The 23,067-nt window shown below is 42.8% G+C and overlaps 2 protein-coding genes across 3 annotated transcripts in view; one reads left to right on the forward strand and one right to left on the reverse strand.

Annotated features, from left to right (window-relative positions):
* Nucleotides 1-10,925, reverse strand: part of FAM81A (family with sequence similarity 81 member A) — a 124,297-nt gene extending 113,372 nt beyond the window's left edge. The window contains exon 1 of one of the 2 annotated variants that reach the window (XM_060294183.2): nucleotides 10,496-10,925. The gene's annotated coding sequence lies outside the window, so the exon portion shown is untranslated. The remainder of the gene's footprint in view (nucleotides 1-10,495) is intronic. The other variant, XM_060294185.2, reaches the window with a different exon arrangement.
* The window catches only part of MYO1E (myosin IE), a 204,753-nt gene continuing 192,228 nt past the window's right edge, over nucleotides 10,543-23,067 (forward strand). The window contains exon 1 of the mRNA XM_030878851.3: nucleotides 10,543-11,108. Coding sequence (XP_030734711.1) covers nucleotides 11,106-11,108 — 3 coding nt within the window. The 5' untranslated portion in view covers nucleotides 10,543-11,105. The remainder of the gene's footprint in view (nucleotides 11,109-23,067) is intronic.

Here is a 23,067-nt window from a genome sequence, read left to right on the forward strand (position 1 = left end):
CAGATGCAAACTAGTATATATAGGATGGATAAACAGCAAGGTTGTACTGTATAGCACAGGGAACTATATTCAATATCCTGTGATAAACTATCATGAAAAAGAAGATGAAAAAGATTGTATATATGAATAACTGAGTCATTTTGCTGTACAGCAGAAATAAACACAACTTTGTAATTCAACTATACTTCAATAAAATGTTTTAAAAATAAAAATAAAATAAAAACCAAAATGTACCCCTCCCCAAAAGAAACGAACAAATCAAGCAATATAAATCGTATCCAGCAGTCTTTTCCCTGCCCCTGCTCCCACATCTTACAAACACTTCTGTCAGTTTCTCATGCTTTTTCCACAGTTTCTTCATGCAGACATAAACACAAACCTATTATTTCCCCATCCCTGTTTTCTTACACAAAAGGTAGCTTGATATACATATGATTCTTGATATACATACTATTCTGTACTTTGCTCTTTTCATTGTAACTTATCAGTGCGTCTTGGAAATCATTCCATATCAGTTCAGAGAGAAATTCCTCATCCCGTTTTAAAAGCCTTTTAAAATTTTAAAAAATCTATTACATGTTGTCTCCTAATATATTTCACCAGCTCCACAAATGATGGCCATTTGGGTTGTTTCCAATCTTTTGCTACACCAAGGATGCTTTGTAGACATATGTTAATTTGCATTGGGTATGTACATCTTTGTATAAATTCCCAAAAGCAGAATGGCTGGGTCGGAGACTGGACAATTTTGTAATGTTCCTAGATAGTGCCAAGTTGCTCTCCATAGGGTTTCTAACTGTTTATACTCTCATCAAAAATATAGAAGAAACTTGTTTCCCCACAGCTGTGCCAACAGAGAGAGAAGGTTTAGGAAAGAATGGTTCGGTATGAAAAGCAACAAGAGGACAATTAGATGAAGACCGCAAAGGCACAGAAAATGTCAGACCCGACATCTCCCCTGAGGTTCAACCAGTCTCTCTCAGAGATACCTAGAGATCTCTCCCAGAGATCTCTGTTAGCTCCAACTGAACACGTCTAACTTGGAATTCACTGACACTGGAGCCTCCTCTCCACTACCAGTGGAATCACCATTTTCTGCAGCCTCATTTTCTACCAATGGAATCACCATTTTCTCACATTTAAAATCGTGTAGGAGAGAGTGTGGGTGAGTAGACTTTCACTTTTTATTTTACAAACTCTGAATTCACATGTTTTATTTTATAATATGAAGTGTATATTTCTTTTGTAATTTAAAACCAATGATCATGTACTGCAAAAAAAATTGGGAGTCTGGTTATTTTTCTTTTGGTTTTTATTTATCTATTCAACCACTTTTTATTCTGTTAGCTGCTCCCCCCCCGCTTTTTTTCTGCCGGGTGCTTACAGTTTAAATAACTTAGCTTTATAAGGAAATTAACCAAGAAAAAACCATTACTTTATAAATTATTCCTAAGCATCCCCTTCCCTGGCACCACTCTCATACCCACTCCCAGTTTTTAAACTGGAAAGAAATTAAGAAAGTACTCCTAATGAAATGTTTAAGTAATAGTTATTAGAGCTGGCATGCTATTTTAGGGCAAATTTATATAGCTAGAATTTATGATAGCTGCATGGTATTTTTATGTGCTATACTATGCTTTTCAATCCACTGAGGTCCTTTCTATAACAAAAGCGCACGTTTATATCCATTTTATACCATTTGGAGCAAAACTGTGCTAAAATTACACAGGCTTTATAATGGTCATAGCTGCTTTTAGAATCACATTCTCGGTCAAATATGTAATTCATTTGTTACCAATACCTTACTGAAGCATCCTTTTATGGGAAGCTATCATCAACTTTATCACATTTGGCTTTATTCTGGGATTTCCAGGAATTTAATAGAGTAAAAGGGAAAGGCCATCTCCTGGTGCCCTTGACCTCTGTCCATTCACTTCTGCACAAATAAGGACACTGTACATTAATGTACCTGACCCATCTTTCCTATATGGCACCAGGCAATAAGCCAGGCAACAAAGGAATATTTTGATGGCTCTCATGTGGTTGCTTCCTTCAGGCTCAGCTCCCAGTTCAGTTCCTTCCGTGCCAACATCTTTCTCAGTCTCACAGCATTTATTCAACTGTGTTCCTACTAAGTTGCATTTAGCCTTGTTGCTTTATCAAAATTAGTGAAATGCGGGGAAAATATCAATGCAAACACCAGTCAACAGAAGTATAGTTCTCATCAACTTAGAACAATTGAGACACAGAAGGAAATAATTAGCTGGTGAATCTTAAGCCTCAATAATGACGACTCATACTGAGAACTCTCTACAGGCCTTAGTCACCATTCTCATCACTTCACATGACTTAGTTGAAATAAATGGTGGAGGTGTCATTACTTCTGTTTTTACAGATAAAGAAAACTATTCCCGATCCATAGGGAGGTAAACAGCCTGACCCATATTGGAAAGCTGCCTTTAGACTTTAACTGGTCAACTCTGCTCAGCTGGGATGGAGAGCTCAAATTTAAAGAACATCTACCAAATTTTGGAATTGTAGCTTAAGAGTATATCTAAGAGAAAAGGCACAATTAGGAATTTTAGACTGTTTTAGCTCTCCGGAAATAGAACTCTCTCCTTAAAAAACACAAATCTGTTTTTGAATTTGAGACATCTAACGTGGTGTGTATTTTGGGGAGTATGTTGTGTGTTGAAGTAGGAAGCCCTTGTGTTGTTGTGTATGGCTTTTTTTGTTTGTTTTTTTTTTGGCCGTGCCATGCGACTTGCAGGATCTTAGTTCCTTGCCCAGGGATCGAACCTGTGCCCCCCGAGGTGGAAGCACAGAGTCCTAACCACTGGACCAGCAGGGAATTCCCATTGTTGTGTATGTTTTTGATGTACATGGAAAGATGTGAATCCCAGGGGGACAGGGGACTTGTCTTACAGTTCTCCAGCGCCTACAACAATGCTCAGCAAATGTTTGCTGTGGTGGTGAGTGAAAAGAATAGTGGTTTGGAAACCATGCTGCAACATGCAGACACCCACACCAAGAAGCACTCTATTCAAAGTAAACCCCCCTGTTGATAATGGGGGAGGCTATGCATGGTGGGGGCAGGTGTATGGGAAGTCTGTACTTTCCCCTCAATTTTGCTGTGACCCTAAAACCACTCTAAAAGATAAAGTCTATTAAGAAAAACAAATACCCCCAAGTTGTAACAATATCTTGAAAAATGTCATCTTAAATACACACTCATCTATGTGTATATACAAATAGTTATAAGCATGCATAAACACACATTTCTTTTTTTTTTTGCTGTACGCGGGCCTCTCACTGCTGTGGCCTCTCCCGTTGTGGAGCACAGGCTCCGGACGCACAGGCTCAGCGGCCATGGCTCACGGGCCCAGCTGCTCCGCGGCATGTGGGATCTTCCCGGACCGGGGCACGAACCCGCGTCCCCTGCATCGGCAGGCAGACCCTCAACCACTGCGCCACCAGGGAAGCCCATAAACACACATTTCTAAGGGCATGATAATAAATGCAAAACATATGTCACATCTTAAGTATATAAATACATTTATAGGTGTATGACAATAAAGTTGAAATGATGATGATTGTTGCAAAACCTATGCAATTTTTTCTGTTGAAGAGGTGAATGAAACCTCCCTCCTGGCCTCACCAAGACAACTGTGTATAAAATTAAAGTAGCAGACAGTCGCCATTGGCAAATGGCTGCGTACCCCTAAGTTGGAGTATCCCCTCCTCAGAGACTGTCCCCATTTACCATCTTCTGTTAATAGTGCAGTAGCTCTAGAACACTACCCTTGTGACAACATTTGCTTGGAATGTGACTATACAGATACCTTGTTCAAGCAGAGCCTTACATAGGCTTTCCACTGACCTATGACCTGGTGGCATAGTTTGAAAGGTTGAGCTGGTTGAGTCAGACTCTCTCTCTCTTCGTTTCCCTCCCTTTCTTTCTCTGGGACTTGAATCCAGAGACTAAGGGGGAAGTTTCCAGTAAGTTGTGGGCAGTACAGCTAAAAGGTGGTTTGGGGGCCTGAGTCAGGATCACGACAAACTAAAGACAATTTGCAAGCTGAAATTATGGAAGGAGGAGCAACTATGAGTAAGTGAGAGAAGCTTGAAGAGACAGAGAAGAACATCCATCCTTGCAGAGAAGCCAGGAAGCCAGAAAAGGACAGAGAGCGTATATAGCCCTATCTTCCTTTGTGTTGTTTTTTTCGCTGGGCTCTGGGGCATACATACCTTTAAAATATTTTTCTCACAAAACAACCCATGTGCGTTCTTTCTTTTTTCTTTTTTTTTTTCTCCTTGTTACTAAAGGAGTCTAGACTGGAATAGCAGGAGAAAAAAAGTCTCTAACAATGGAGGATATAAAATCTAAAGAAAAAAATAGTATAACTGTACAAGTACAGCAGTCCAGGGCCATAAAGTATAGTGGCAAATGGTGGTTCCATTCAATAGTCCCCAAGGACCTCAGTTCAGTATAACCCTGTGCGATAATTGATATTTATAGTGATGACTTTGAGTCTTCAAGCACAGGCTGCTTGATGTTCAGCATATTTTCAAAAGGCAATGAAGCATGGAGAAAAATTTTCCTCCAAGTTAAAAAAAAAGTTTCAGTGCTTAAACAAGGGAAGGCTCACACAGTTATGTGTTATTTTTTTAGTTTGTTAAATGTATATATTTATTCATACATGCCTTGCCTTGTTCCAGCAAAGATTAAAGATGACTTAAAGGAATACACAAAATCCAATAAGACAGCATAAGTTGACAGTAAGGGGGAAGAAGAAAGAAAACCAGGCTGTGGTCACATTATTGATCCAGGAGATTCAGTTATCAGCAAAGCTCCCTTCTGTAGATTGCCTCACTCCTCGATAGATCATGGGACACCATAACTAGTATTACTCATTATTTAATCATTTTTAAATCTGGAGAAAGGTCAGGGCTTATCTTCTGAATGTAAAAATCAAATTGACACTGGAAGAAAGAAAGAAACGATTGGTTGGGGCTTCCTGGGTGACGCAGTGGTTGAGAATCTGCCTGCTAATGCAGGGGCCACAGGTTCGAGCCCTGGTCTGGGAGGATCCCACATGCCGCGGAGCAACTAGGCCCGTGAGCCACAACTACTGAGCCTGCGTGTCTGGAGCGTGTGCTCCGCAACAAGAGAGGCCGCGATAGTGAGAGGCCCGCGCACCGCGATGAAGAGTGGCCCCCGCTTGCCACAACTAGAGAAAGCCCTCGCACAGAAACGAAGACCCAACACAGCAAAAATAAATAAATAAATTTTAAAAGAAAAAAAAAAAGATTGGCTTGTATCAGAGAAAATATAATCATAAGTTTATATAAACGTGCACTTAGTAAGCTGTCAATCTAAACATATGTTTAAGTGATTCCTATTCTTTTATTTTGGTAAAATAATTGTTATAGCAAAAACGTTATATTAATCAGAAGTAGCATCAGGGACTTCTCTGGTGGCGCAGTGGTTAAGAATCCACCTGCCAATGCAGGGGACACGGGTTCGAGCCCTGGTCTGGGAAGATCCCACATGCCGTGGAGCAACTGGGCCCGTGCGCCACAGCTACTAAGCCTGTGCTCTAGACCCTGCGAGCTACAACTACTGAGTCCACATTCCACAGCTAAGGAAGCCCGCGTGCCTAGAGCCCACGTTCCGCAACGTGAAGCTGCCGTAACTAGAGAAAGCCCGTGCGCAGCGACGAAGACCCAACGCAGCCAAAAAGAAAAAGATAAATAAATAAATTAATTTATATTAAAAAAGTAGCATCATATCACATTTTCCCACTGTTGAAATTCTCAGCAATATCCTTTTCACAAACGAATATTAACATATTAGAAGAACAAAGAATGTTTGAAGTTGACTTAAACTCTCTATACAAATTCATAATTTATCATCATAGTAATTCTTAAAAAGGCAAGAATTTTTTTAGAAAACAAACTCATAGTTACGAGAGGGGAAAGGAAGGGAGGGATGAATTAGGAGTTTGGGATGAACAGATACACACTACTATACATAAAATAGATAAACCACAAGGACATACTGTATAGCACAGGGAATTATATTCAGTATCTTATCATACCTATAATGGAAAAGGATCTGAAAAAGAATATATATATATATAACTGAATCACTTTGCCGTACACCAGAAACTAACACAACATTGTAAATCAACTATACACCAATTTTTTATAAAATTAAATAAATAGCAAGAATTTTTCCAGGATCCTGGTTTGGACAGGCTCCTAAGGTGTGCTCCCATTCATACTGGGCCTGCATAAGGGGAAATTTTTTCTAATGGGCATTCCTACTACAGAGTCACTGCTTAGAGGGTAAAAGCTTGGGCTTCAAGAGTCAGACAAATATATAGATTTGATGCATGGTAGCTGAGTGTTATCTTGGGCAAGTTACTTCAAACTCTCTCAACTTAGTTTCTTAACTGCAAACAAAGTTAATAGGGTTGTATGGAAGATGGAATAAGATATTGCACAGTAAGCACTTAGCTCAGTATCTGTTACCTACTGAACCTAATAAATGATGCCTGTTATGGTAGAAACAGCGATTACCCAGGACATCTCACATTGATGTGACGCCAGCCTCTCTTTCATTAGTGTCTCGTTAAAGATTTCTGCCCTCATTTTTCCATTAACAAATTTTTCTTTAATTGTACTGTGGTGAACGCATTCTGATGTTCTTTCATGGTACTGACGTGGAAACTCGTTTCATTGCCCTATATTATCTTCTTACTAATTATTTTCCAAAATACATGAGCAGTGATTTTTTTTTCACTGATGGATTCATATGGGGATTTGAGCTTTGTATTTATCTTGAGTTTTTCTTTCATTCCTTTTCATTCCGCCCCAGATAAAATGCAGTTAATCATGCCAACTTCTGTATAAAGTCTCATCTGACTAGCTCCATCATGTGTCTAGAATGAGTTTTACAATTTTGAAAGTTGCTTTCCCTTCATTGCTACTCTGATCTTGAGATCATAAGAATAAAGTTCTGGTAAGATATTGAGTCCTCTGCAAAACAGGTGAAGTCAAGAAAAGTGGAAAAACTTTCATTTTAAAAAGTGAGGATTTTTTTAGGGGGTGCAACTTGGCCAAAAATCTATGGTGACCATGGTTTATCATTCAAACTAGGCCTGTTGGGAATGCAAGAGGGGTGCACTTTATCGTTTCATTGAGATAAAGGCATAAACTGGGCTCCCCCAAGTAAACCAGGATGTATGGTCACCCCAGCGAAAACTGACAAGGTACCTTCCTAAGATGGGGATGGAGCAGGGGAGGGCTTGAAGGGATTCTTCATGAAATTGTAGGCTCTTCCACGTCATCACACACTGTATTCTATGCTCAAACTGTGAATTAGTGGGTTTTGCTTTGAGAATCCAAGAACTTCTGTGCTTTTAGTATCAGACTCAGTTCTAATCCCTATGACTCAAGAAAAACACAATAATAGACAAATATCCAGAGAGGCATAACTAATATGATCAAGAGCTGTGGGTCCGGGCTTCCCTGGTGGCGCAGTGGTTGAGGGTTCGCCTGCCAATGCAGGGGACACGGGTTTGTGCCCCGGTCCGGGAAGATCCCACATGCCGCGGAGCGGCTGGGCCTGTGAGCCATGGCCGCTGAGCCTGCGTGTCCGGAGCCTGTGCTCCGCAACAGGAGAGGCCACAGCAGTGAGAGGCCCGCATACTGCAAAAAAAAAAAAAAAAAAAAAAGAGCTGTGGGTCCTAATGTTCTGGCAGTTACCGAATCTTTGAGGATTTGATGAAAGCCATTAACTCTCCCTGAAGAAAAGGGCACACACAAACAGCCTCCAGGAGTTGGCATGCAATTCAGAGGGCCAAGGACCATCTGATCTCACCCAGGGATCTAGGTCTGAATCCCTAATCAGAAGGGAAAGGAAAAAGGAACCAAAATTTGTTGACCATCTTTGCACACATTTCATTTCAGACTTACATCAACCTATTTTATAGACAAGGGCACTGAAACTCAGAGAAATTAAGATCTTACAGCCAGTTAAGTGGAAAAGCCAGGCTACAAATTCAGGTTTATGTGCATGAAATCTCATATTTTAAGTACTGCCTAGACGTAGGCATTAATCTATATATTTATAGTTAATCTGGAAAGGAATATTACAAAATCATGAAAAATGAACACAAGCAGACATCTTCATCAAAGTCCCACCTACTAGAGCTGGGAATACTTCTGGAAACTGGAAAGAGATTATTAGGGCAAATAAAAGTAAGCACTTAAAAAAAAATCTCAAATGCTAATACAACTGACAGAGAGTGTCAAGGTAGTTTTAGATAAATCCAAGACTGATAGGTTGGTGATGGATTATTAAGAGATTTTCAGTGTTGCATATCCTTAGGTTAACCTTGGGGAAAACAGCTACATCTTTGCTTGTATCCCTCAAAGCCCATCTCAGTCTGATTACTAATCAGGGTTGCATGGACAGGATGGTGGTTGAAGCAACGTGTCAATTCCAACCTAAGCAGTGTTTTTCGTGTAACTGGTAAGCTCAGATTTCCCTTTTGGTAACATCTGTTCATTAGTTGTTTTTCTTTCACTGTGACCCTAGTTCCTCCACCAGGGCTTGAACCTGGTGCAGGCAGTGAAAGCACTAAGTCCTAACCATTGGACCGCCAGGGAATTCCCTGTTCCACTAGTTCTTAAAATGCCTGACTGAATTTTGAAGCTGACATACCTCTGAGACATGGAATCAGACTCACCTGAGAATAATGTATCACAGCTGAATGTATTTAGCCAATGATCACGCCTGTGTGGACGTAGTTCATAATGAGTGTTCAACAGATGTCTTATGGTTTCCTGTCCAGTCTGTGCTACAGAATGCTACCAGATGAATTACCTAACCTATAGCTCCAAATATGGCAGTTCCCTGCACAAAACTACTGTTACTTTTTATTGTATTTGTATCTTTCCTGTAATTATTTGTTTTAAAATCTATCTTTTGTTTCCCTCCTTCTAAAATTGTAAGCTTGGTGAAGGCAGAGACCACTGTATTCACAGTGGCCATGATGACCTATGGTAGGCAATCAATTACATTTATTTGCCTAACTGTGTGGATGATTACTACGAGAATTTGGTCAACATGTTTTTTTTAAAAAAAAGTTGGTCAACATGATTTTCTTTCAGTTTTTAAGTTGGAGATATAATTCACATACTGTAAGATTCACCCTTTTAAAATGTACAGTTCAGTGGTTTTTAGTATATTCACAAAGTTGTGCGACAATCACCACCATCTAATTCCAGACTATTTTCACCAATAAGAAAACACACACCTATTAGCAACTACTCCCATTCTCCCCTCCCCCAGCCCTTGGCAATCAATAATTTACCAATTTCTGTCTCTATGGATGTCCCCATTCTCTATTTTCATATAAATGGAATCATATAATATGGGATCTTTATTTCTGGATTCTTTCACTTAATATTTTCAAGGTTCATGTTGTAGCATGTGTTAGTACTTCCTTCCTTTTTAAAGGCCGAATAATATTCCATTCTATGAATACACTACATTTTGTTTACCCATTTTAGACAAGAACTTTTTTTTTTTTTCGGTAAGCGGACCGACCTCTCACTGTTGTGGCCTCTCGAGTTGCGGAGCACAGGCTCCGGACGCGCAGGCTCAGCGGCCATGGCTCACGGGCCCAGCCGCTCCGCGGCATGTTGGATCTTCCCGGACCGGGGCACAGAACCCGTGTCCCCTGCATCGGCAGGCAGATTCTCAACCACTGCGCCACTAGGGAAGCCCTAGACAAGAGCATTTTTAACATCCATTCCAACTCCAGGATCCTTTATTCAAGTGAAGGGCTACCACCAAAGTTCATAAAGCAAATCACAGTAAATCATTATGCTTCATAGTTTTTCTGTGCCCTGAAGTTTTCAAGTCTTACCTACCACAGATCCAGAGAGGACCATCCTGTTATAACCAACCAAGTTTACTTCCTGAACTCTGAAAACAATAATATCAGACCCTCTACCTTTATTTCAGGATTCTGCTTCCCCGCCCCCACTCCAATCTTCTCCTCACAGCCCACCTGATTTCTTGATTGTAATGCTAATTGCTCTCGACAGATTTGTGTTGACTGAGATTGGATGGCGCATTCTTCCCATGCCTCTCTCCCCCGTCCTTGGCCTCGCTGCACGTGCAACTTCTTCACCATCAAAATTCCCCCTTCCCGCCTCCCCCTCAAAAAGCCTTCCTTTGTTTTCCAAGGAAATTCAGGTAAAAGAAAGGGTGGGGGAAACGATATTTTTGACTTTCCTCACAATCCAGACGTTGGAAAGAAAAAGGATTTCCTTTGGGCTGCTGCCACGACTCTGATCTTTTATGCTGATAAAATATTTCCTTCTTTAAAAAAAAAAGTTATGGGAAAAATCATACCACTTCAGCTACACTTACTCTAACTTTCGCGTTTAAAAGAAAAAAGATTTAGAAGTTTACCTCTCTTTCACAGAGTGGTTCGTTCAAGTCATGCCACCGGGAGCTAGCTGGGTCAGCAGCGCTCTTTGGAGGCTGGCGTGGAGGAGGACTACAGGATCCAGAGGGCTTTGGAAACTCCAGCAGCTCCAAGCTTGTTGGCTACTACGGTTTCCCTGAGGAGTGACGCTATGAAAACAAACCCTGATTGGTCAGGCCTGAGCTGAATTCTCCATTTATGGACAGATTGCCCTACCCGAGCCGAGGCTCAGCCAGAGGAGAACGGAGAAGGTGCCCGAAGGAAGAGGAGCGAGGCAGGGCAGCTAGTCGGACGCGCGGAGAGCATTGCTCTCACCTAGGCGGGCGGCGAGCGCCCGGTCCGGGTGGACCCCTGCCCTCCGCAATATGCGCCCCGCCTGCTAAGCCGCCTCCTGCTCGCCCTCACCTACCGCCGCCGATCCCGCCTGGATGGAGTCCCCCCAGGGTTCCCATTGGTTCCTGTGAGTGCTTGGGTGTCCAGAGCCTGTTTTTGGCGAAGGGAACCAACTTTTGAAGTTCGCCCAGGAGACTGCGTTCCAGCCCCAGCTCCCCGGCAGCCGGACCCGGCAGAGGCGCGACCGCGGCGCGAGTCACCATGGTGAGTTGGCCGCGCGGCGTCCCGGGACGCCTGACCCAGGGATGGGGCGGGAAGCCCGGGCGCGGGGCACCCACCTTGGGCGCGCTGCCGAGGCCAGGGGTGGAGAAGCTGGACGCGGGAGTCGGCACGTCGCGAGCCCTTATTTCCTGCAGCTTTCGCTCAACCGGGGCTGGGGGAGACGGAGTGAGGGGCCAAGGAAAACTTTCTTTCAAGTCACTTTCGGCGTCGCCAAACTTTTCGTGGCCGGGGTGGCTATGGCTGCCAGCTGTCGGAAGCCGGAGTGCGGGGAGATCCGCGTTCAGGGGCACGGCCCGCCGGGGGGTATCAATTCCCTCCCGCTGGGAAGGTGGGAGCGGCCGCCTGCGCCCCTCAGTGCGCGCGCTCCCCGCCCGCTGCACCGGCGCCGCGGACCACTGCTCCTCCCCCGGCCGCCCGGCAGCGCCGCAGCTGTCCCGCTGGCATCCGCGCGCCGGCGGGGGCGGCGCGGCCGCACAAAGGCAGTGGGGCGCCAGGTAGGGCGAGCACCTGGCGGTGGACTGGCGGCTGCGGGCGAGGGTGTCGCAGGGCTGCCGGGAGCCGGGGCTGCCGGGAGCCAGGCCGGCCTGGGCTCCGCTGGGCGCCGGCCCGGAGGGTCTTTGCACCAAAAAGGCCGAGTAAACATCACCCTCCTCCACTTCCCCCAAGTGCGAGGTGGCTGGCACTTTTCGGGTGTACAGCGAACGGTACGCATGGGAGGAAGTCGAGTTTTTTGTTCTTTTTCCTTTGGCACTTTGGGTATTGATGGAAGTGTCTGGCTCTCTCTCTGACTCGTTTCTGACTTTTCCTCCACCCCGACCTCCCGGCCTCGGCTACCCCGCCCCCAATAACCTTAGCCGCATCCCTTGGGCTTTGGGGTGGTGTACTTTTCTTTCCTAAGCACAAAAGCAAGGGCTCTATTTTGAAGAGATTGGCAGTCCATCAGAGGGGGGAAAAAGTTCTACTACAAGGCTTCATAGTTTCCACACTTGCTTCTTTTCAAATAATCCGGCTTAGGTGGATGAACTGGTCCTCTTCTGATTGGTTTTTGTTGTTTTTTAGTGACTGTGAAAGGGGTGCTAAGTCACAGTGATAACCGGTACAGCACTAATTTAAAAATCTCTATCCTGCAGGAGTCTGAGGGAAATTAGGAAAGGCCCATAGGAACCTACACACAAAACTCAAAAGCAGCCCTTGATCCAGTGCTGTGTTTATTCAAAAGAATGATTAAAAACAAACAAGCCAAAATCTTTAAAAGGGCATCCTTGACCAAAGCTTTTTCTTTTCACCTAGTCCAAAGTTATGTCACCCTTGTGTCTACCGAAGAGGACACTTTATCTGTAAATAAAATTTCCCTTTCAGTTTTAGGGTTTAAGAAGTCAGTCCACCCCATATTATTTTTGGAACCCCTAAAGAAAACCATTCACTTACACTGTGTGTTTGGGTGGAGCTACCTAAATGGGGCCACTGCCTAACTGGCTACCTGGACTTAAGCAATGTGAATCTTAATACTTTATAATTGCTAGAATTATTTCCCATGGTTCAGTATTTCTAAAAAAAAAAAAAATGTGTTGTATGTCAAGAGTTTAAAAAATCTTGCTGAATTTAAATAGTTGAGTGGTACCTTGAGAAAATTAACTTTCCCTTAGTTCACTCATTTTTCATGCTGGAGAGACTAAAAAGTAGTGTAGCATGACTTTTCTGGGGACCTCAGAAACTGGACGCTCAATTCGGTCCATTGCTGTTGAAGTAGATGGTTTATGAAGTGGGTGCAGAAGAGGCATGTTCTAAGGAAGAGCTGTTTCCAGAGTGTGTAGGGTGTCTATTGAAGGACAGGGGTATGACTTACCTATCGATGTTCCCTGCCAACAGCACAGATGGCCGTATTGTGGGCCTCCAGGAGACTATCAGTGCATCAGATACAGTTGCTGAGGCCCCGATTCCCTGACAGAAAAGTTGAAACAGCTGGTTGTCCTGAAATAGGAGCTGCGCCATCACTCCATCTACTGGATCTAGAGTAATTTGGCAAAAATTAAATGAATCATTTCTTCGCTGGCTTGAAAAATTAAGTCTGTGCATTAGATGTGTGAAGTTGCCTTAGAACAGAGCATCAGCAGCTTAAATAGTCAGAAATCTCAGTTATTATAGTATTTACTATTTATGTAAGATCCCCTTCCAGCCAAATGAGGCTTCATTTTGTGTTTCACATCTGTCTGCGTCTGCCCAGCTGCATCCCTCAGCTGCTTAAAACAGGAAGAGAAGGGGCAATGCCTCCAGTGGGTGTGGCTCAGGGTTAGCCTGGAGAATATAATTCATCAGGCCCTTGGCACCTGTACTGTGGATTTCTCTGTCTCTCGCTCTCTGAGATATCTTAGGAAATCTGGTAGCAGGTTAGGAAGGCTCTCCACCTGTACTAAAGGCCCTACCAAGGCTCACTCATTTGTGATTCATAAGGAAGATTGCCATCTTCTGACTCATGAACAAAGTGTACAGCTTACAGTTTACCTTCTATTTCCTCCTGAAAACTCACTTTGGGACATTTTTCTCCGTCTTTGGAGAACCAAGAATACTACCAGGCAATAGCAATTTCTTTCTTTTTTTTCTTAGACTTGAAGGACCAAAAAAGAAAAAGAAAGGAAAACACCAAAAAAATCTCTGCCTGTCTCTATAATTTAGTATACATTGGTCAGGAGGGTACAACAATCTCCTTTGACTTTAATCAATAATAATACACATCTGAGGTTTCCTTTGTAGAACGTGGCTTTATCATCAGCCACAAAGGAAGTTCTACTTCTGTGGCCATGACCAGTTTGGACTGTCTAACGGACTGGAACCCATGTGTATAGCTCTGCTGTATACTTTGGAGCTAGAAACTGTGATTCATAAGGCTTTTGTGACTGATATATACTGACATATTTGAGTACATGTGACTTGACCATCACGTCAGAATATGTTCAAGATGTGTCCCCGTCTCCTTACTTGCATATTACTTGTGAGTAAATTGCAGATAGTACACAGGAATAGGCTTACGAACTTAGAAATCTGATGCAGCTGGCTACAAGGTAGGTAAGTTCCTTTGGGTGAAGGCATGGCATGTATTTAGAAAGTCTGGAATCCATTTCAAACATGTTTTCTGCGAAGGTAACCTAGTCCATTCCCGCTGATTAGTTTATCAGATTTCTAGTGAGTAGTCTCCTGGCCAAAACAACACAACACAGAACCAAAACAGAAAGGAATGGGATGAAGTCCAGAAAAGTTTTGATAGAGGTAGAGGGTTAGGGCAAGAGTGGAATCCAGGGCATTGTCTTGGGACCACTGTGGGTGGGCCTGCCTAGTAGGAAATGTTTGGCAGCCCAGGGCAAGGAGGGAAGCCCAGTGGGGCCATGGATGGAGGGGATGGAGAAGCAGAGGAAGCAGTTGCAGAAGCTGAAAGCCACTTCCTCCTCAGTTTTGCTGGGGATTTCAGCTTTGTTAGTGGTTGCAAACTCAAATGTCTACAGACACCAGGATACAATTTTTGATGGGGTGAGACTGGCCTCTGGAGAGTAAATATAGAACATGTGCCCATCAAAAGAGCCATCATTACTTGACCTTAGGCTGTGATGACATTGACCACATTACCAAATTGTCTGCTTTTTCAGGAGAAGCTGAAAATCTAGATTTTTAGGCCAGAGCTGCCAATTTTTAAAAGGGTGCTGATCACCGCTGAGAGGCCAAACAGGTCAGCTGTTTGCAGCGACCCTGTTGTAAATCTCAAAGTGGTGTCCTGCGAACCACTGTGCTTCCTTGCATTCGCTCGCCAGCAGGAAGTCTAAACTTTAGCCACATACCCAGTAAGGGCATTCGATTTTTACTGACACATGCACACCTTCCCACTGCGTTTCCCTTAAGAGAGGGAGTTGCCTGGTGTTTCCAGCCCATGGACTCGCTAAGCTATTAAACAGGGGCGGTATGCATCCAGCTGCCACCGTTTGGAGCTAGCTCAACACCTGTGCAGGTAGTGCTGTGAGTGGTGAGCCTGTAAATTGAACTTCTCTTTTTTTTTTTTTAACATCTTTATTGGAGTATAATTGCTTTACAATGGTGTGTTAGTTTCAGCTTGAACGTCTCTTTTTCTTAACCCTTTAACTCCCTCCAGTGGGAAGGTACTCCCCCTCTCCCCCAACCTCCATATTGTATGGTGGACCTCTTTGATTACTCCTTTCCCTGTTGCATCTCATGAATTTGAGGTCTGTTTCAGGGGTTCTCCTTGGGGCTAGATAATGAGCTTTTTTGTAAACATGACTTGGAATACAACCTTTCGCCCTTCAGTGTTAATGTTATGAGCTCATGTGAGACCTCTCTCCCATGAGGAGAGGACTGAGTCTCATTACTTGGTAAGAACTTGTGAAAGCTCTTTTCATCAGCTTCAAAAAAGCAGAAATATTTTGAAACCTCTATACACATGTAAAGCTTCATTATGGATCCTAGAGAAATTACGTACATTCGTAATTTTCCAAGTTTGAGTCATCTACTATTTTTTAAACAAAGATGCAGCAACTTGTGTTTTTATCAGTATGTGATTAAAATGGGTTTCTCCGTGGTGAGATTTTAATTTTTTTTTACCGTGCTGGGACTTAATATTTACAGAACAAATAAGGGGTTAAAGGTTAAATGCCAAAGGTATTAAAAATAAACAGCTTGGCCTTGTAAGCACATTCCGTAACAATGGTAAACAAATTGTGTTTTGAATTTCAACTTCAAAATTTATTTTGGCAGAGATGAAAGGTTTGGAGGCATATTAGTGAAGTCTTTTTTTTTTACATATCTTTACGACAGCTTTACTTCAGAGAAGTAAAACTATAAGAGTCGTCCCTAAAAATAGGGACAATGGCTTCGACACCGTATATGCAGGTGAAGTCAGCCCTCCTTTCTGAATTGCCACCATGGGAACACTGTCATTAATGTTGTTCAGGGCACTTACGAATGGCCATTTAAGAAAATTTTTTGACTTCCTTTATGACCTAAAATGCTAGTGTGCAGCTGATCACCCACCTTACTCACCAAACTTTGTATAAGGTCCCTCTCAGCTGTTTCCTGAAGTTACATTCTGCCTCAAAGGGGGAAGAAATTGGTCCTGAACATGGGCAGTATCGTGTAACCTAGGCCCTGGGGACCAAAAAGGAGGTGGTTCTTCCAGGAATCCGTCCTCTAAGAACTGCTCTGAAGGAGGCCACCCTGTCTTAGGTGTTTTGAGTTCTGATGTGTTTGTTAAAAATTCATTCATGGGACTTTGAAATCATACACTGCATTGTAGAAAGTAAAACATACACTACATTGTAGAAAGCCCAGAAGAGAATTTAAGAGTCTATCCTAAATCCTTTGGCTTGACTTCATAGAAAGATCTAGAGGGGTTAAATGGCTTCGAAAGTCTCAGAGCTAGGTTTTGACTGATCTGGTGCCAGAATCCAGGTTTTCTGATCCCAGTTTAATAAGGCTTTTCCCACCAGACCACAGTGGTGGGTTAGAGTCTAGGCACGACCCAGGTAGTTTTCTTTCTGGGGCCCTTCAGAAAAAGCCTGCTTGGAGATGGAAGGTTGTGAATTATTTTTGATGCGTTACTGTATCAACTTTAAAAGATTATAAACCATAAATTTAGGGGAATTCACCATAATACCATTACCGTAGTGCTAATTTTTTTCATGTCTTTGGGTTTCCTTCCAAACTATCGAAACGTACATCATTTTTATGTAGCTGTAATTATGGGGCTGTATTTCCCCATGTATTTTGTAAACTCTTTTCCTTGGTAAACATATTTATCGTATTTTGCTGGTGGTATGATCATCCCATGTAACCTGATTACCCAACTTGAGTCCTAACTGTATGGAGAACTGTCCTCCAGATGCACCAGTGACTGTTCCTTCCTGCCCCCGTTAGAACTGCCCTCAGCAGTGCTGGGCTGCTCAGCCTCCTGTCCTGCTGATACATGGAGCCCTGTCTTTGGTGTAAAGTCTGAAGCCAGGACCGGCTGGCTTGGTGTACACTCCACACTCCCCGGTCCTGACCTGAGGTGGGTACTGTTGGTGTTCTCCCAGGATCATGATACTGGAACTCAAATGTGTGACAACAGTGGGTGCTCAGGCCTCTGACTGCAGCTCGGCAACGATGAGTTCCCCTGTCAGAGGACCCAAGTGGTTGGAGACGAGGAGCTCTGAACCCCAAAGTGGAGAAGACACGGCAGTTGCCAAGGAGGTTAGCGTACATGCCTGATAGGTAGGAATTCTTACCAAATACAGTGGCAACCGCTAGAAAAGCAAAGATGAATTAAGCCCTGCCTCTGCTTATGAGGTGCTCACAGAAGAGGGAATAACAAAGGGCTTTCTTATAGGTGATTTCGTCTCATTCTTGTACAAATGATGGGTTTTGCTGCCATTTTATAGGTAAGAAAACCAAAGTGCAGTGAGGGCAAGAGAATTGTTCAGGGCCATACAACTTGTATGTAATGAACCAGGTCTGCTAACTTTATGCTCTTTCAAAAGCAATTGTGTACATTATTTCTGAATTTGAAATTTCTGGGTCCAGATAGCTGTATAACACTTCATTATTTTACATACCCCTGAGGGAAAACAAGGTTGATTTTTTTTTTAAATCTAGTTTAAAGTCTGGGCTTTTTAATTTCCTTGTTCGGGGATGTTTGCATGTCGCAACATTTGGGGACTAGATGATATCACACTGGGATCAAGCATAAAAGTAAAAGAAAGTCATGCTAGAAAGCTCTCTGATCTCAGTTAGTTTAAAAAGTAGAAAATAAGGGAAACAAGGTAACTACAAGAAATGTAGCCCTCGAGTCCTTATATACATGACAGAAAACAAACAAAAATTAGGATAGCGTATCATTAGTCTCTTAGTAATTTAATTGGTGTGACCAGCTTTTGATGTTGACGGCAAGTTAGCACAATATTACTTTGTAACAGAACGATTTGGACAGTATCGTTGTCTGATTCTAAAAAGTTTTCAATAACAAAAAAATTACGGTTGTTTTAGTGTCCCAGTTAGATATGGACCTTTGTTACAGGAAATTTTGGATTTAAATGTAGAAGCATCTATTAAGCTACTTCATAGTATGAGAAAGATGGCGCCTTCAAGATTTGGGAATGCTCAAATGCAGATATGTCTGCAAAATGATGGTAGTTCTCCTTTCTCCCATCAGATTGTCAGAGATTCCTAATATTTGGGGGTGCCCCAAGGCCCTCTGAAGCTATTGACCTGTTTCCTGACAGTGTTTGTAATAACAAGGAAAACAAGAAAACCAAACAGAAAGACAGGAACAATCTAAATGTCCATTAGGAAAGAAATGCATAAATGTCTGTGACTTATTGATAATAGGGAATCAATATGGATAGATCTCACAAAGGTAGTATGTGGTGAAGAAGTAAGTTGTAGAAAGATACATGTGAAGTCATTTAAGAAAAATGTCAAAACACAAAACAAGGCTATCTGTATTGTTCGGGGATATATATACTCATATATGTATATATTTATGTATATGTCCTTTTAAAAAAATGATGGACTAGAAAGATATCAAATTCAAGCTGCTGAAGGGGGAAGGAGGAAAGGAGAGGACTGAGGTCAGTGGACTAACTGTAACATTATTAAGAATGTTTTATTTGCTTTATTAAAATCTAAAGCAAATATAGAAAATAGTATCATTAATTCTGGGCAGTATGGGCATAAATATTTATATTATTCCCCCATAGTTTTAACATCTTTTTACAATTAAGAAGAAAAAAACCCCACATGAACACAATTCTTCATTTAATTTTAGGAGGTTCATAAACCTCCAAAGCCCACACAGTATCATTCGCAGAGTTGTAGCAAACCTTGTCTTGAGGTGAATATTAAGGAGTATGCAATTTTGGGTCTATGTCAGGTTTTTTTTTTTTTTTTTTAAGATTTAATTTTATTTCTGGTTGCGTTGCGTCTTTGTTGCTGCTCGTGGGCTTTCTCTAGTTGTGGCGAGCGGGGGCTACTCTTCATTGCGGTGCGCGGGCTTCTCCTTGAGGTGGCTTCTCTTGTTGCGGAGCACGGGCTCTAGGCACGTGGGCTTCAGGAGTTGTGGTGTGTGGGCTCAGTAGTTGTGGCTGGTGGGCTCTAGAGCACGGGCTCAGTAGTTGTGGTGCAAAGGCTTAGTTGCTCCGTGGTATGTGGGATCTTCCCAGTCCAGGGATCGAACCCGTGCCCCCTGCATTGGCAGGCGGATTCTTATCCACTGTGCCACAAGGGAAGTCCCTGTCAGGTTGTTTTAGTGACAGTTGACATACAATCAAATCCATAGTAAGTCCCACTGAGTTATGTAAAGTTCCGTTAGGGATTATGTCCCAGGATGTTCAGCATCTGTTAAGCATCTTTCTTACCTTTTCCTTTCTTACCTTTTCTTACCTTACTATTAAGTTTTGATATAATTAACCACCCCAAACTTGGTGGTTTAAATAGTAAAGATTTTATTATTTTTCATGATTTTGTGCATTGGCTGGGAAGTTCTGGGCTGGGCTGGCTCGTCAGGTCCTTGTGGTTGGCTGGTGGCTTGGCTGGGGATGGATGAGCTGAGACGGCCTCACTCACGTGCTGGTTAGTTGGCCCAGGTTCAGTTGGGGCAGTGGAGATGGCTTGGCCACCTATCGCTTTCACAATAGGCTAGTCCTGGTTTGTTAACACAGCAGTGGTCACAGGGTTCCCAAGAATAGCAAAAGAGAAAGCAAGCCATAGTGCACAAGCATTTTTTTAACCTCTGCTTGCATCCTGGTTGATACTGTCTCATTGGCCAAAGCAAGTCACATAGCTACCGTCAGGGTTAGTGTGGGCGAGGACTGCCCTGGGGCTCAGATACAGTTCCTACCCTCCACCTTTTCTTTCATCGTGTCTAGTTGGGTGAATACATTGAGGCAGGAATAGATTTAGTGCAAATCTACTTTTCCCGGATGACCCTCTGAACCCCTGTGTATGACGGAAGCCCCCATTGCTCCTGGTACATCTGCTGCTGTTTTCCCAAAGTACGAGGAATTAAAACTTGTAGTTCTTTTGTATTACGGAGCCTCAGTATGATTTTTAAATTGCTATTTTTGCTGGAAAAAAGTAAAAGCAGAAGCTAAAAACAAGAAGAAAAAACTCTTTTGTTTTCTGTTGAAGGGAGTTTGTAAAAATAAACATTTCACGATTAAGTCCAAGCTTCCAGAGCAGTGAATCATGCCAAACCAGACTGGACTGGATGGCCTGTTGGATATAACAGTGGAGCAATACTGTTTGGAACAGGTCAGGACAGTGCTGTTCACTGACTAATTCTGCCTTTCTGGCCAGCCCTGAGCTGTCCATGTGGAGAAGGACATTCTTCACACACACAAAAATACTTTTTTTGTCTTGAATGAAAGTCTTGTGTTGTGGATTGTATTATCGTTCCCAGAATAATCCATACTGGTGTCACTTCCGTATTCTGTGAGCCACAGGCTCCTCAACAATGATGTGAATAGAGTAGGATTAACCTAGATTTGGGCATAGGTCTCAAAAAAATTCATTCATCTGTGGATCTTTCCCTTTGATTTTCTCTTTCTCCTCTTTTTAAATGGAAAAATTTAAACTACACAAATGGGGAGAAAACTCATTGCTGGACTTCAGCAATTGATAACTCATGGCCAATCTTATTTTCTCCATTTTGTTAATGTGGTGTATCACATTGATTTACAGATGTTGAACCATCCTTGCATCCCTGGAATAAATCCCAGTTGATCGTGATGTATGATCTTTTCGTGCATTATTTATTTATTTGCTGTGCCGCACAGCTTGCAGAATCTTAGTTCCCAGAACGGTGAAAGTGTGGAGTCCTAACCACTGGACCGCCAGGGAATTCCCTTTTCATGTATTACTGAATTCAATTTGCTAGTATTTGTTGAGGATTCTTGTGTCTGTGTTCATCAGGGATATCGGCCTGTAATTTTCTTCTCATGTTGTGTCCTTGTCTGGTTTTGGTGCTAGGGTAATGCTAGCCTTATAAAATGAGTGTGGAAGTGTTCCTTCCTCTTCTATTTTTGGGAAGAATTTGAGAAAGTTTGGTATTAATTGTTCCTTAAATATTTGGTAGAATTCACCAGGAAAGCCATCTGGTCTTGGATTTTTCTTTGTTAGGAGGTTTTGGATTACAGATTTAATCTCTTTACTAGTAATTGGTCTGTTCAAATTTTGTTTCTTCATGATTCAATCTTGGTAGGTTGTATATTTATAGGAATTCATCTCTTTCTCCTAGGTTCTCCTAATTTTTTGGCATATAATTATTTCAATCTTGTTTCTTCTATTCTCACCTTCTCTTGGTTTATTTTGAAGCAAATCCTAGCTATCATTTCATTCTAACCATCTCTGTATTACATTGGTATTAATTTATTTTTATAAATTTTTTAAGATTTATTTATTTTATTTATTTTTGGCTACATTGGGTTTTCGTTTTGCTGCGCAGGCTTTCTCTAGTTGCGGCGAGCCGGGGCGACTCTTTACTGTGGTGCGCGGGCTTCTCCTTGCAGTGGCTTCTCCTTGCGGTGGCTTCCCTTGTTGCGGAGCATGGGCTCTAGGTGCACAGGCTTCAGTAGTTGTGGTGCAGCGGGCTCAGTAGTTGTGACTTGCGCGCTCTAGAGCGCAGGCTCAGTAGTTGTGGCTCACGGGCTTAGCTGCTCCGCGCATGTGGGATCTTCCCAGACCAGGGCTCGAACCTGTGTCCCCTGCCTTGGCAGGAGGATTCTTAACCACTGCACCACCAGGGAAGCCCTACACTGGCATTTAAATAAAGCAAAACTCAGCTCTCAGCTCTTGGTACTGTCTACTTCTTGGGTTGGAGGAAGGGGTGTATCTCAGAGAACCAAAGTAGGTAGCTTCCCTTTGATTTTTAATATTACAGGCTTTGTTTTTACAGAATAAGGTAGACATCTCCAGTAACTGGGGAGACTCCTTAAAGCTTGGCCTGATCTCATCCACAGGAGTATCTGGCAGTGATACCCAGGAGTATCTCGGCACCCATAGTTTTGGTGTGCAGGGCAGAGGTGGCTCCCCAGCCTACAGTCCTAGCTCTACTCAGGCACTCTCTTTAGGTATAATTGGCAGGGCCAGTTCATGCTTATTCATCTCTTCATTCCTTCTTCATACATACGTGTATCATGGTGATGGCTGTGCAAATAACACTTGTTTCTTTCAATGATCAGATACCTTTAAACGTAGAATGTCAAGATGAGAAATGTCTCAGAGACTACTTGGTGGGGGGGCGTGGCCTATGAAATTATATGCTGAAGTTTGTGTCTGTGTCCATGTGTGCATTTTTCCCTGGGGAGAAGAATCCTAACTCCCTGAAGTGGTCCATGGCCTCCCCAAATGACTCTAAGGCCCAGAGAATTTAAGTAGCCTGACCAAGGTCACCTGGCAAATTAGTAGGAGAAGTGGCCTTAGAGTACAAGTCTTTTGTCCAGGGATCCTAACCTGGTCCTAAACCTGATTTTACTGGAAATGTTTGAAAAGCAAATATAATAAAGCTTTAGAGAGAAGGGAAGTTGGAAGTACTGAGTTAAAATAATTCTTTGTAAGATTACCAGAGATACTAAACCAATACAAGTTACCATGAGGCAAGGGTCAGTATTAATTGTTGACAACTGACTTAATTTTTCAGAATGGTTATAAAGCATAAAACTAGAGTCACGAGCTTCCCTGGTGGCGCAGTGGTAGAGAGTCCGCCTGACGATGCAAGGGATACAGGTTCATGCCCCGGTCCGGGAGGATCCCACATGCCGCGGAGCGGCTGGGCCCGTGAGCCATGGCCGCTGAACCTGCGCGTCCGGAGCCTGTGCTCCGCAGCGGGAGAGGCCACAACAGTGAGAGGCCCGCGTACCGCCAAAAAAAAAAAAAAAAAAAACCTAGAGTCACAGCATTGGTCTCACAT

Source organism: Globicephala melas, chromosome 2 (genome assembly GCF_963455315.2).
Source record: "Globicephala melas chromosome 2, mGloMel1.2, whole genome shotgun sequence".
In the NCBI taxonomy this organism is placed as follows: Eukaryota; Metazoa; Chordata; class Mammalia; order Artiodactyla; family Delphinidae; genus Globicephala; species Globicephala melas.